The 16,237-nt window shown below is 40.9% G+C and overlaps 1 protein-coding gene across 8 annotated transcripts in view; it reads right to left on the bottom strand.

The window, feature by feature from the left end:
* map4k4 (mitogen-activated protein kinase kinase kinase kinase 4) overlaps positions 1–16,237 on the bottom strand; it is a 110,829-nt gene that overhangs the window by 55,461 nt on the left and 39,131 nt on the right. For all 8 annotated transcript variants that reach the window (XM_051402690.1, XM_051402694.1, XM_051402691.1 and 5 more), the window contains exon 3: positions 5,882–5,938. In XM_051402690.1, the coding sequence (XP_051258650.1) occupies positions 5,882–5,938 (57 nt within the window). The remainder of the gene's footprint in view (positions 1–5,881; positions 5,939–16,237) is intronic.

The following is a 16,237-nucleotide window of genomic DNA, read 5'->3' as shown; positions in this document are numbered from 1 at the left end:
TGGGAGGTGACATAGAGTTGACTTGCTCTAATGTGTATACTTTGTTTTATGTGTGGAACTTACAAACTCAGAAACAGCAAGTGAGAAACTATGGCAAGAATAGCAATTCATTCCCCAGGGGAACAGGAAGGTAGAGACAAAGATGCTTGCTGGGGAGTTTTTCCACTAATCAAGATCGATTTTCTCCAATTGAATCCCCCTGGATTACATCAAGTCAGCAGCTGCAGTGTGACTCCGAATGCAGAGCTGCTGCAGCTACACTTCTCTCCATTTCTCCTCTTTTTTCTTGCAGTTTCCTCTCAGGGATGACGATGACTTCACTCTCTATGCCTGTTCTTGTCTCATTCGTTCCCCACAGAAAACAGAGGTGGCGACAGGAAGAAAGATGGCGATGGGTGGAAACGAGAGGAATACAAAAAGGGTATGTGCCAAAAAAGAGAAGAGAATGGGAGAATGGATGAATGCAATAAAACAAAAAGAGCATAGAATGGAGGGAGGGAATGGATGGACGAGGAGAAGAGAGGTGGCGAACACATTTGAGGGACGAGGAGAGAAGCAGCGGCAGCCCCTCCCATAATCCCACTGCACTTCAGCTGAACCTTCTCAAAGGAGGAGGAAATGTATTCTCCTTATCTGAGCTCTCTCTCTCTGAGCTCCGTCTCTCTTGTCTAAGGTTTCACTCGGTTCCTGCCCTTCCATCTTCTTCTCTTACCACCCTGATAGAGATAATATATATATACTTAACTGAAATTAATTCCCTGTAAGGAAAATAGGAAACTTCCATATAGTACTACGAGTACATTGCTCGTCAGCCATCACACCACAGACTCAATGCAGTATTTCTAATCTAATCCATCATGTGGCAGTCCTTCAGGAGCAAACCTCACAATTTTGAAATTATTTAAGCAGGGTTGTTCAGTTAGCTCAACACACCACATTCACATTTGTTTTGGTTTCAGATGTTAATTAGAAAGACAGAAGAGACAAACGCTCCTTCAGAGGAAACTTTAAGTGTTTATAGCAAAGATAATGACAATTATCAATGGGCAAATTCACAAAAACCTTAACCATAAAGAGCTGTTGTGCATAAATAAGGTAGAACATTAGTGGTGTTTTGATATGCTCTCTACATAAAGACAGACACCAAACAGATTGCTGATGTATAGACACTGCTTAAATTATTAACCAACAAAGATGGATAATTCCACAAATGTAGTTTACCACCTGAAATGTCCAACAAAGCACACAGACGCAAAGGGCTTACTGTCACAAACACCAGCAATTAGACCAGTCCCTTGAAATGAGCCTCAGAAAAACACCTAAGCAGACACTCTACAACAAAGACTAATAGGCACTAAAGCCGGACTGATGCTTCTGCAAAGATGCATGCAAAGGTGTCTGCAAACCTACACACCTAAAGGTGGATTAGGGGTCAACCAATGTGTTTTAGGGTTGATTCAGATACTTATTAGTAATCAAGGAAACCGATAACTGATATTTAGAACCAATGTATATTTGCAGTAAAAATGAAGTGTGTAACTAAGTATATTTACTCAGGGAATGTACTTAAGTGCAATTTGTACTTTTCTTTGTATAAGTACTTCCATTTCCCTGTCAGCGCCAAGTGTTTTTAGGTCATTACTCGTGACGTGTAACCAATCAGATAAGGGCGTGACTACAGACAGCCAAAGTAGTGCATTTTTAAATTAATTTATTTTATTGGATTGGATAATCAGAAAAATGCTGAATATGGGATCTATTCCTATTACGGGTAAGGCCACGTTCATAACCGACCTGAGCCCTGCGTGAAAAAAACAAAGCCCTCGCATTCATTTGATGGAAGCCAGTCTGAACTGAGCTGTTTTTCTAAAGGCTGTTTCCAGTCTGATCCTCCACTAACTGCAGGTCACAGGGGAGCAGATGGACACACCTCCCAAATCTCAACAAAGCATTGTGCTGACCTGCGTGTCAAACAAGCTGATTGTTTGAATCGACTCTTACTAGGAGTCAGGTTTTAAAGTTACAACGTATAAGTTGTATATACTATACAAGTACAACTACTTACAATGAATCTATTATAAGCTCAACAGAAGTATGGAATTGATTATATCGTGATCCCTTGCATATATCAATACAGAGTGATATGAAAACAGTGGTGGTAAAATATCTTTCTATGAAGCCCAGCCCTACACACTGTATTTCACTCGTCATCCTCTTCTTTAAAGTGTCTCTCTTTCTCCCTCCTCAGCCTGTCTCACTCTCCCACTCTGTATATGGAACAGGAAGTGGTATGTGGGTCAGAGCACATATCCCGAGATTTGCACAGGGAGTAGAGAGTGGACACACGCACACACGCACGCACACGCACGCACACACACACGCACACACACACACACACACACACACACACACACACACACACACACACACACACACACACACACACACACACACACACACACACACACACACACACACACACACACACACACACACACACACACACACACACGCACACACAGGAAAGGAGATGTATAGCTGTGCTCTTTTGCATGACACATTAAGTGTGTGACAGCTCCTGTGGTTCCCTTCACAGATCCCACACAAATAAATGTTACATGAGCTTGGTGTGTCTGTGTGTGTCTGTGTGTGTGTGTGTGTGTGTGTGTGTGTGTGTGTGTGTGTGTGTGTGTGTGTGTGTGTGTGTGTGTGTGTGTGTGTATGTGTGTGTACGTGTGTGTACGTGTGTGCATGTGAAAAGTGTATCCAATGCAAACAACTTCCTCTGCTCAACTGTCATTCTTGGCAAGCACCCAGACAAACTCAAAATGTTTACTTTAGAAAACGGCTGAACCTTGTGGAAAAGGACCACTCGAAACATTTCGGAGGGGTAAAAGAAATGAACCGCCGGATCTTGAATATTCCGCACATGTGTATTTTATGAATACATAAACATATTCCTGATCCTTTTTTATGTCCTCTCTTTAATCTCCACAGTTGGAAATGGAAATGTGTGCCTGTAGGCCACAGTACACTCCCAAACTATGCTTTCTCAATATTTCACCATGAAGTAGATTAACGGGACTTCCAAACTGTGTCTGGTTACCTGCCACAGTGGCAGCTTAAGTAAATTCACTAATCAAAAATAAATCATGGAGGATGCAGCTATACCCACAATTACTAAATGTCTTCAAATTTAACACCTAAACTTTTCTGTTGTATATTCAGTGAAGGAGGGAAAGCCTTTAAAACGGCTATAATTAATATTCCATTAGCAATGGATCACGCTACTTCATGCATATAAAAGGGTCACTCATAGTGACGAACCCATTTAGAATTATCACTTAACTCTGCTGTTCCCCTCATCTCTAAGGAACCTTTTAAAGTTTAGGCTCTGAAATGTACCGTTTGGGTTCACTATCAGGAGAACAGATATCAGGAACACAGTGAAGCCTGTAGCAGCTAAAGGGCAAGATATTCCTCTCAGGTCTTTGAGATAAAAAACCAATAGAGCAAATATAGTGTGCTCCCACTTACACGACTGTAACTCAAATCTAAATTTGCTCCGGATGTCTAAATAGGCAACTGTTTACTAAAGTTTGTTAACTTAAAAAGTGATGATATGCCAATGTTGAGTTCACAGCTTGTTTCCACTGCCTCCAGGTGGCCAAAAAAAGGATATCATAGTTCACTAAAACCTCCCACTGAAATCCAGACAGATTTAATGATTCTAAGATAAGTTAGTCTCTTTTCTTTACAGGCCTAGCTGTAAAAAGTCAGCCTTGAATCAAATGGTTTCTTTTTTCTATCCATTCTTCTACAAGAACAAAATATTAATTGTTCGCCGATGGATTGATCTCCCTGACTGACTAGAACTGCTGTGGTCATTCTTTCCTTCAGGGGTGTGACAGACTGCAGCCACAGGAAAACCATGAGGGGTGTGAAAAAGGGCAGAAGACTGCAGAGGCGGCAAATATTCCATAGTGTAAAAATAAAATGCTGCCTGGGGAAGAATACAAAACACTGTTCAATATATGCTGCCATCCCATTTAAAAAGGGTGTTTTCCTATTAGTCTCAATAGAATAACATATGGTTCCTTAAGGTGGGTTACGCTTAAAGAATCAAACAATAGCTCTGAACCATCATGCTCTGCAATAGTGCCACTTACAAAAAAGGTATTACATTTATGTGTGCATGCAATATACACAATACGCATGTGATTGAACCACTATGTTTACAGCTTCTGAAGGGAACCATGCCTCAGAAGCAACAAGAACAGTGGGACCTGCATGTGTATGTATCACTAGTTGTCAAAAGAAATATATTTTCTCCTATGAAGATGATAAAACATATGTCTCACATATGCCTGTATTTTGGCCATTTTTGGCAGTCATTTAACAGCTTCAGGTGCATCACCACCTCCTTCTTGAGCCGACCCTGATTTTCATGTAGCCTGGAAAAACCCAGACAGACTGTATTTGTGATGTGGCCAACAGAGACACATATTTGTGATGCGTATGAGTGTAAATTAAAGTGTCAACTGGATTTTATCTGGAAAAGAGACACTACACAAACGAGTGTAAATGGGGCCTTACATACCCTGTCCTAAAGATGGGACTTTGGGTGAAGTATTAGGGTTTTTAGAGATAGAGCTAAAACCAGCGGGGTCCTAAAAGACAGACAGTACAATCCTCTTCAGTAGAACGGTTGACCCAGATTAAAGGATTTTATGTGACAGCCTTGATGATACACTCATTGCTCTTTAAGGCGTCTGGGCAGGAAATGGTCAACCTCAAATGTGTGTTTGTGAATATTTTTCCTATTGTCTCATTTAGCTATTCAACGATGAGTAACACGAAAGGCAAAAAGCACTCACTACCACCACCATAGCAAGATTAAGTTTTATAAGATTACCCGGACATTTCTGTGTATACACACATACAAACAAGCCTCCAATTACTCAGCCTTTTTGGTCCTTACTCAGCTTTGTGGAACTTGGAAAGCATGCACCCATGGGCTTGAAAACATGCTTCACCCACAAACAGACGAACACCAGTCTTCAATCTTTAACACTAAACTGCCCTCAGGAAATTTAAAATCTGTTGGGCTTAAAACAGAAACTTAGGTTTATTCAATAAAAAAAAATGGGGTTGGAAGCCGTGTGATTATAAGCCTGAAAATTAGGACTATTTCTGGAGAGAAAATATTGACATGAGGGTGCAGAAGCAGGGAAAAGGGGGAGGGGAGTCAGAGAAACTGTTTGTTTTAGTGTTAACTGTTATACTGAATGCTTCAGTGAAGAATTAGCACCGATTAAGGCCGACAGATGCAATGAAACAAAATTTGGGATCAGTTCCAAATCTGCAAAAGCTGAATTTTGTGTCTGCTATGGTGAGTCTGGTAACTGCTACAGCCGCTGTATTAGTCTCACCTCATGCATTTTTAATGCATGTATCCCATATTACTACTGCATTCAATTCTCTCTTCAAAGTGGAAATATTTTAATACAGCTGTGTAAAACCAAACTGTAACATCTCTCAAACATCTGAGTCAACAGAAGAACCAGTTTGCTTCATTAAACACTACTTGCAGAAATGACACAGAAAAGACCCAAAAAATCCTGCAAAGGTACAGTAGCAGTTTAGCCATCATGCAGTTAAAAAAGATTCTTCTACATTGATGAACAATAAGTGATTTTCCATCCACCTGTTTTTATGCCCATTTTAAATGTGTAAAAAAAAAACTTGAAAGGAAACACTGAAAATAAAAATAAAAAACTTGAAATATTGCATTATTTTTCAGCTACTAATAGTACAGTTTGATTGTAAACCAGGCTAATGAAAATATTAAAAGTATATATGTTGAATGGTGTGCACTGACCTCGGTGACATCCATGACTTTGATGGCCGCCAGTTGTCCTGTCTTGACATGTCGACCCTGGAGAGAAAAACAGAAAAGAGGACAGATAAGGTAAAAGTAAACTTATCTTGTCTCCATGCAGCATTCACAGCATCGTAGTAATTTACCAATCTATGTGTCTATTGTTCAGGTATGTACAGCTCAATTATAGCACAATTAAGAGCACAATATGACAATGACATTGGTATTTTTCTTTTTTTAGTGTTGGTGAAAGAAGCCACAAAGTGACCAATTTACAGCACAGACAAGGGAATGGCTGTGCAAATTGTTGGTACGAATCAAAAAGGTTTGCAGACAGTAGTTTCATAGGCCGAGTAAACATTCCCGGTGATTCAGTTGGTCATCAAAACAAAATCCACATTCATAACAAGTAATTTGCCTCTACAATAGCACAGACAATCACAGGCGATAGTCCAAACCTGCAGCATTCCTTAACGGACTGAACACAGTGTTCAATGTGGACTGGTGCAAGGAATCAAAATACAGCTCTCGTCTTTTACAGGCACAGGAGTGAACATTCAAAATCCAACTCAATGAGAAAGGTTTCCACTGAAGATAAATGATGTGAAGGATAAGGTGAAGGAGACATAATATGTGAACTGAGACAAGGGGCAGTAATAATTCAAACAGTAAGCTACATGTGTATCTATAGCCTGCAGACGTGCAATACTGTATCTATAATAAAGTCATTCAAATCTTTTCTAATTTAAAATGTGACCGAGCAGAATTGCCCCATTCTTGAGGCACTTCTGTTGATAAATTAAATAAACCCCAAAAAATCTGAGGGAAAACGTGAAGAGGTTCTAAGTTAGAAAGAAGCTATATGCTAACAGCAGATTTGTGTGAGGGAAGCTAGTTAGCGTGCAGCCATTTTGTTTGTACAACAATTCCATTCATTTATGATGCTTTATGTTTTTTGTTTTGTGTAAACCCGCCAAAAACAACCTCAAGTTGGAAAGAGTATGCCACAAAGGCTTCTGAAAATATCTAGGGGCTCCAAGGGGCCTTAAGCTAATTATCAACCTATTGTGTCAGGAATTAACCACCATATATATATATATATATAATCTAGTAGCCTAGTAATACTCACCTCCTGACAAAAATAATCGTACGTAATCTCAACAAATATTGTGAAAATGTGTTATAAAAGACCATAACAATAGCAACTAACAACTTGTTTTGGTAGGACTGCTGAAATGCCACATTAGCTTCGGCTGAACTACAGAATGCATTAATGTGCAGAACAAGGATTGTTGAGTTTCATTGACAATTGAGCTTAATGGGCTCAAATGGTCAGTATGGAAAGAAGAACTACTGCAGCCAACAACCCTCCAAAATACTTCACAATTACAGAACTGTTGTTCTAGTAAACACTGCAAAAAGAGAACAGCATCCAGGAGGATTTAATTTGCCCACAATAGATGCCTTGTGCTAACACTACCAACCCCACCGCTATACTGTAGTTGTTACAGTCCACGCTCAGGGTTTTTTTTTTTTTTTTTACAAACACCAGTCAGACAAAACAGCTTGAACAAACGGAAGGGAAAAGTACACCTTTTGAACACAGTAACAATAGACAGAGACCCTGCTGCTAAAGCCCAGTCTCACTCTAAAACTTGTCCAAAGTGGTTCAGTTACCTCTTTGGGTTAACAACATTAGCTCAAATGCTTTCGCAGATGGAAAAACTGGGGCAGAGAAAAAGTGTGAATGTAAGTCTGTGCAATCCTTTATGTCTGCATCATGTTTGTAGCCCTACATGTATGTCCATGCATGTGTGTCTGAACTGTAACATGATCAGGTTTCCTTTGTGTGAAAGAGGACTGCGACACCTGAGCCACCGCCCCCCCCCGGTCCTGAATGAGTTGGCGCAGTCCACAGTTTGAGTGATGAGGGATTAACCCATTTCGGTTTAGCCAAAGGGGACGTGTGTGTGTATTATGTGTGTGTGGAGGCAGGGTTGTCGTAAAAAGGTCAAGGCCGATTGAGAGCGCAAACTGCAAAGGTGACAAGGAAGCAAATCTTTGCTGGTACCTAACTGTGGGAACTATGGTATGGAAATGGAAAGGTGAATGAGGACAAAATGAACCAAAGTCAAGACAAAACTCATGACACAATGAGCAGACAGAGAGTTAAAGAAACAGTAAAGATTATGGGAGAGGACGTGTGACTTTTTTCATACTGTTTTGTTGAAATCTAAATCTGGCAAGGGAAGAGAGAGTGTAGACAGCCTACTGGGTGAATCTGGAAAATAGCAATTACAAAACAACGTGTAGGTGGGCTGAACTACATCAGAACCACATCATTTGAAAAACAAAGGGAAAGGCGGACTGACGGTTGAGGGGGAGCACAAACTGGAGCGAAGGGGAGAGGAAGGGAAAGATAAACAGAACAGTTTCAGGGCAGAGAGATGTGTCAAATGTTGTCAAATTTAACACATTCATTTCATTTCATTTCATTTTAAAAACGCGTTAAAAACGTGAATTAATTAAAGGATCTTTTATGGTGGCATTTTAGAAGTGATGGGCTTAAGTTCAATGATTTATTTCTAATGCCACCTTTTGATATTTCTATTCAAGGCTTTACTAATGTGACACAATGTAATGTTTGTGAGTTCAATATCTTCATTTGGGGGCTTTTCCAAGCAAATATTGATATATGTGATTGTTTGTGATTCATTCAGCACACATTTTTGCGCCATGCTATGCTCTTGCCATGCCATGAATAGTTCTCTACATCCACCCCTGCATGGGAAAGCCATTTAAAAGACTAGACAAGATAGAGCGACATTACCACGACCACCAACTACCAACTTGGACCAAATCCAAAATGAAACAGAAAGACAAAATCCTACAACTGGAAAGTGAGTTGGTCATCCTTGAATGGTGGAGTGTTAATGGGAATGTAGTGGTCTAGTGTATACGTTGTGTGGTGTGTGTGTGTGTGTGTGTGTGTGTGTGTGTGTGTGTGTGTGTGTGTGTGGTACCAGCATATTTCAGCTGACTCTGCAGTTTTGTTCAGGCTCAAGAATGTGTGTTGACAAGGTGTATTCATATTCATATTCATAAACACACACACACACACACACACACACACACACACACACACACACACACACACACACACACACACACACACACACACACACACACACACACACACACACACACAGGGAATACTCTCCAGTGCAAGCTGTACATCATTTGTCCAACCTGTAGTGTTAATGTGCGCGCACACACACACAGTTCTGAGTACCCAGGCTCACAAACACTGCTAGAGCTACACACTTTAACACATTGACAAACAACAGGCACTCAAGTAGACACACAGTTCAGATTCCTCACACACACACACACACACACACTGAGGCTATAGCAGCAGCTGTATGGACAGCAGTGACATCATGACAGATGCTGATGAATTAATATCTTTACACACACACACACACACACACACACACACACACACACACACACACACACACACACACACACACACACACACACACACACACACACACACAAACCATGTATCTTTCCTTCCTGAGGTTTAGTTTCATAAGAGTCCTTGAAGTGAAAACAAACCACTCGTGATCAGTGTGTGTGAATGTGTGTAACGGTGTAGGTGTGTGTTTCTGACGGTTTTGTCTTCACGTTAAACTTTATCAGAGAACGTCAGGGTGATTGCTGTTTTTACTGCCTCCTCTTGTTTTATATTCGTTTGTGAAGCCGTTTTTCAGAGGAAATAATCAACGAAACGCTAAATGATGAAAGATCCTAATTTGTGTGTGCGTGTCCTCTCCATGTGTGAGAAAGGTGACCTCAGAACACAGACTGTAATAATTACAGAATCCCCCCAACCGCCGACACACAGACAGGCACATAACGGTTAAAAGATGACATCATCTTCTCTGGTTCCTTTGTTCAGAAACGAGACACAGACACACATATCACACACACACACACACACACACACACACACACACACACACACACACCTGGCCAATATGGACACAAAGAAAGGAAAAAGACAGAGGGACGGTCCATCACTCGGTTCAGCCGCTGTAGCTTTTAGCAAAATTCCTTCTTTTCCCTACAACCTGGGTTAGATTTTCACAGTTTTCCCATCATTTCTATCAGTTATGGTATTGTTTCCTTAACCAAGTTCATTATTAAGATCTGGGGGACACAGAGACATCGATCGGTGTCCAACAAGGCAGGAAGACGAGCCTTCGGACCATGACAGGATGCTAAACCCTCTATTTAGCCACATTATCTACAAGTAGTTCCCAACCTGGGAACCTTCAAACTCTCACAAGATATATCAATAAATCCTTCATTTGACTTTTTCCAACGCCTTTTATAACCATGAATGTAAATAATGCCGTTATTGAAACTCTCTGTTAACACGTCCCAGCTGACTCCAGTCTACGCTCCATTCCAACATGATAAAATCCTGCTGTCATCCGACTCTCCCATGACTAGCACCACGATCTATCTCCACCGTGCTTGGCCGAGTCTCTGTGTGGGATGTTTGGACCACAGTTTCCCTTCATAACGGGAAAACCCTGGAGGGCCCGGGAGGTGGGAGGCCATCCGTGTTGGTTTCAGCACAGAGTTTTAGGCTCACATGGTCTCAACAGACACCCTTGAGGCAAGTTAGCATTTGTGGGAGAAGTTTTGCTTTACAACATGTCTGAGATAACAATACATCCTTGGTTCAAACGCCTGCGGATTCTTGAAGACTGATCACAGTTATCATTTTTTAGCTGAAGGTCTTGATATATTTTGAAAGGATATTAGATATCATCTTTAAATCCAAATCTACAAAGAATTATATTCTTTTCTGGCACAAAAAAGCTTTTATGGGGAACCAAAGCAAATATTTCAGTGTCAACAGTCCATATTTTGTAGACAAGCACTTTTCAAACACCAAGGTTTGTAAAGATGCCAGTAAGGTCAGGCTGATAGAAATAAGGTCTATAAAATGTCCAAAACACATCCATCACAGATTCCTAAAGACCAAAGTGACGTCTTAAAGTACTTGTTTTGTCAAGCCAGCAGTTCTAAACACAAAATACATTCAGTTTACAATACACAAGACAAAGAAAACAGCAAATCCTGACATTAGACAAACTGTTTGGTTGCATGTTGCATTCTGAAAAATGACTTAAAAAATAATCAGTTATTAAAATAGTTGCCAATTACTTTTCTGTCAATCGAGTTATTAATTATTCAACTAAGTCTAGTCTTTTCACATAACTAGTTTTGTCTGACCAAAAAGGTACAAAACCAGTGGGTATTCAACAATTATTTAAAAAAACTTTCAACATTATTGTTTGATAAATGATTGAAATTATTAAAAAAATATCTAAAATTGTTGTCAGTTAAGTTTCTGCTGATTCATTTTCAGGGTTTTCCAAGTTCATCTTCATCAGAGTTAGATGACAGGAGAGATGTTCCAATACCATTTTTTCCTTCCTGATACCGATTCCCATGCCTGAAATTTGCCAAGTACCTATCTGATACATGTGCGTAGTTAAATACTTTCTCAGAGTCCAAAATTATCTGGTATGTTGTAATGCATTTCAGGCAGTATCGGAGGAATTACCAGTATTAGTATTGGAACAACTCTAAATGACGGTGAGAAGTTGAAACATAGAATTAACGGATGTGAACCTACACATGCAACATCTTAAACCAAGTCTTGACCCAAATGCAAAACACAGAACAAATGCTCAGTCAGCAGACTGACGAGGAGCTCTGAGCTTGAAAAGGTCACATGTGTAGGTGCTGACGAATTGATTCACTCTGGAAGAGTTTTCATCAGAGACTCTACTTTGGTTTCGGGGCATCACTGACTCACCCGTTTCCTCCCCCAGCAGCCAACAGTCACTTTAATCAGCCGCTGTTTGCCAACACTGCCCAGCCCGTTGCTCTCCACACATCACCAGCTCCACTGATGTCATTGGTTCTCTACACTCATACTTATTATCAACTGCTGACTGCTGATTTTTATTTGGCTGAGCTGACCATTCATTACCATAAAGTGAATAAATCTAATACAGAGTGTTAAAAGTACAATGCTTGATATTTACTATCTAATAAATACTGTAATAGGCAAAGACTGCAATGGAAAGCATTGACCAATGACATTTCCAATTAGCCATTTTTCTTAGTGTCCATATACCCTAACCCTAAAAAAAGAACCTGCACTGTCAATAAGTAAACTTTTACATTAAAAACAGGTCAAAAGACTGCATGTAATGTGAAAGGGATAAAACAGTGTAAAACACTACATCCTGTATCTTTGACAGACGCTTATCGACCTCATAGCCAGCTGCCCATGAGACGTGTGGAACCATTTCTTTATGTGCTGACAGTTTCATAGACTGCTCGAAACAAAGTACCTTTGTAGCAATTTGAAAATATAAAAGCAGGTAATTAAAACGACAATCATTGAGCCTAAATGAGCCCCACAGCGGACATCTAGAAAGGCTCGGACACGTCCTAACCTTTAAAGCTTCCTTCTCTCTGATCCACTCCAATCAACTCATCGAGACAGCAGACAACAGTTTTAATGAGGTCCCTTTACTCAGACTACTGGGACCTGACCCCAGAGCTCATAAGGTACACCCCCTCTATGATCCTTCAGCTGCTGTGACCTTTGACCTATAGCTTGGACTCTGAGGGGGAAGGGAGGAGGGGACTGATCTGGGTTTCTCATTAAAATGGTAGAGACCAAAGTTGAAGCCAGATACTGATCTGTGTTTTTGATTGGTTTTTTGTTAAGTAAACAAGTGTTTTGCCAGTTTGGATTTGTTGTTAAATCTACAAAACTTGGATAACTGGTACCGATATATCTACAGAGAATTATCACTTGAATCTGCAGCTTCCCTCGACTTTATGGATCTTTATAGCAAGTTTCAGCTCATTGTTTAGCTGTCCGACCCACAGCTTTACGGTTTTGGTTCTCTCTCACTGTCTCATAGCGTCTGTTGAGCTGTCGCAGGCAGCTGTTTTCAGCTAAAAAGCTCTAAAATTCCCCTGTACACTACCTGACCCGCACCAAACAGCAGACTGACAGAGTTAAAGCTGAGCCAATGAACATAGTGCAGCTGACCCTAACTGGCCAAAAAGTAGTCATTGCAGGTATAAGTATTTGTGTAAGGCCTACGGTGACATACGGTGAAGAGAGGGGCAATGACATGCAGCAAAGGTCCCCAGCCCCATAACACTGTTGTATTACCATGTTCATATTCTCACTTTCCTGTTCTGCTATCTCACTCTTTTCACTGTAATGTTGCCACATTACATTCAACGACATATTGGCCAGCAACATCTCATTTATGGTGCTCTTCCTCCTCCTCCTCTGTTTTCCAGAGGAGAGAGAAAGTGGAATGAGTGAAGACGAGCAGGAGGTGGAAGGAGGTCGAGTTTCAGAGGGTTTATAGAGGAGGAGGAAGAATAAGCTGGGACAATTGTGTGTGTGTGTGTGTGTGTGTGTGTGTGTGTGTGTGTGTGTGTGTGTGTGTGTGTGTGTGTGTGTGTGTGTGTGTGTGTGTGTAGCCAGATAGAACTAAGACAAGGAAAGAAGGGAGCTGTGCGACTTCCCCCCTAGGAAATGCCAGGGGAGTGGAGTCATCCTGGAAAACACACACACACACACACACACACACACACACACACAAACAGGAGAAGAGTTTCTCACGCGTATATGTGCCATCTTAAACAGGTATACAATATATACTTTTGGTTAATAAGCGGTTAACACTGCCGCATAGTTTGTGTTTAGCCTAAATCTGGACATACGCCTGGCTCTGTTGAGTGTGCGTGTGTGCATGCATCATGGTTTTTGGGACAAGGCGTTCTTTATTGCACCCCTCTGGGGTTTGGGGCATAGACAAGGAGCCAGGTGCAAGCTCTGGTACACTCACACTTTCACAAACACATGCAGTCACGTGCACAGATGGACAAAGACAAACACACACAGGCACATGGGAAGACACTTACAGACAAACACACTTCCTCTTTATGCAGCTCGGCAAGTGTGAAAACCATCGCGCTAATAAGTCCTTCATTGATCGTACTGGTGATGCGTTTAGTTATGAAAATGCTGCTAATGATGGTCTTTATGATGGGTTTCCATACCTCGGGGTGTTTTCCACATACTGAACAACCGTACATACATACAACATAAAGACACACATACAGGAAAATAAAAAAGATTATGAGTTCCAGAGGAGTTAAAATATTTCTGGAGGTTCCAGATGAGAGAATAGACAGCAGCTGCTGATTAATTCTGTACATCCTGTCACACATCAACAACAACAGCAGCAGCAGCAATGAGAGTTACAACCAGTTCTGTAGTGTTTCCCTTGCCATTTGAAATTCACTATAAAAACACTTTACTCAGGATGATAAAGAGCATGTGGAAATGTCATAATTAATTTAAGCTCTCTCTTTTTAAAGAGTCATTATGCAAGAATTCAAGTCATCACACAGCTTCACTATCATGCACAATGTCTGCAGAAGTAGGCTGTTACACCTCGAAAAACAAACCCGCTGCTCAGACACAAAAGTAGTAGTTTATACTAGAACCCAGGGCTCCAGAGCGCGACCAATTTGGTTGCACATGCGACCAAAATTTTTAAGAGTGCGACTAATAATTTTTCTAGGTCGCACTGGTGCACCTTGCGCTGCCCGGGTGAAAACATAAATTGAGTTCACAAGCGTATCATCTCTCTGTGTTCTCCTGTGACCGAACTCACATACTCATGGTAGGATCAATATCGTGTTCTAAACCAATAAGAGACAGAGCTCGGGCGGGTCTTTGCCTCTGATTGGCTGTGTGTTTAAAATTTGCCAACCCCGGTCCTTCGGCGACAGCATCAGACTCGGAACCAGAGGAGACAACCAAGTCTGGGATAGAGCCCGGCTCCGAGACCCAAATTAAAAAGGTCAAAATATATTCCTTCTGACAGGTCTGGCTGAAACAAATTCCCTGGCTGAGGTACAACAAAGGACGTAACGCAATGCACTGCGTGTACTGTCAGGAGTGTGGTCAGAATATGGCCGGAAATAGTGCATTCGTGAGCGGGTCAACAATGTTTCGTATCGAAACTTAAAAAAACATAACATGTCTAAAAAACACATGATATGCCGTGACAAGTGTGTAGAGAAGTGGCCCCTCTCCAAGCTGCATTTCAAATAAAGACAAGCATTTCTCTACACCTTATTCTTGTTTAAAAATCATTCACATTATATAAAACTTATGGAGAGCGATAAAAAGGTGACCTTATGGCGTTAAAGGCGACGCGATGAAAAATTTGGGTGCACCTCCATTTTGTGCTGGTGCACCTAAAAAGTTAGGGGCACCAGTGCAACCAATGCAAAAAGTTAGTCTGGAGTCCTGCTAGAACCACTGCAGCAGTACTTCCAACTCTGCTATACATAGTTGGAAGTACTGCTGCAATTAATGATTGTTCCTGCCATCCATTTATCTGTTGACTAATTGTTTAGTCTATAAAATGTACAAACATTGTTGGAGACGCCCATCACAAATTCCCAGAGTTCAAATTGATCATTTTGTCCAGTCTCTTGATATAAAAAAGAGAAAATCAGGAAATCCTCTCATTCCAGAAGCTGGAACCAGCAAAGGTTAGACAATTAACTGACCAACAGTCCAAAAAAAGTTGGGAGTAGGGCTGTGACTGATGTTGGTTTTCAAGTATCGACTACTCTGGTCATAGTGAAAAATGCCTACTAAAATCTCCCAAAGACCAAAGTCATCTTTAAATTACTTGTTTGAAATAAGGATTTACACATTGCTACTAATCTGTATTTTCAATTCCAGTGATTCATCACATTTTATCAAGCAAATTATTGTATTTTACAACTTTGTGACTGGCTTGAATAACAGCAGAACACTGGCTTTTGTTTGGCTAGAAAAGCCTTTCACTGTGATTGTGGCAGGTTCATGGACATGGACAGAGTGGGATTCTCCAACACTGAAATATAATAACCATGCTATCCCAAATTCAGTCATTAGTTTAGATTTGAATTAGATCCTGTAGCTCCTGCAGAGTTGCTCATTCGCTGCGGAGGCATCACAGACTACATGGTATGACGTGGCACCCCGCAGATGAACCAGACACGCGATTTGTGCTGATGTGCTGCTTTCTGAGAGCACATACGCAAAAACACACAGTTAAGTTAAAAAGCGTGTAGTCTTGAGTCATGTTTAACATTGATCCCTGAGGAAGACCACCGCTGCCTTGTTTTAAGGAGAGATGAGAAAATGGTGACAGCATGTAGAGT

The sequence above is a fragment of the Dicentrarchus labrax genome, unplaced genomic scaffold (genome assembly GCF_905237075.1).
Source record: "Dicentrarchus labrax unplaced genomic scaffold, dlabrax2021, whole genome shotgun sequence".
In the NCBI taxonomy this organism is placed as follows: Eukaryota; Metazoa; Chordata; class Actinopteri; family Moronidae; genus Dicentrarchus; species Dicentrarchus labrax.
Note: the sequence above shows the minus strand (reverse complement) of the source record. Positions and strands in the feature narration are given on the sequence as shown.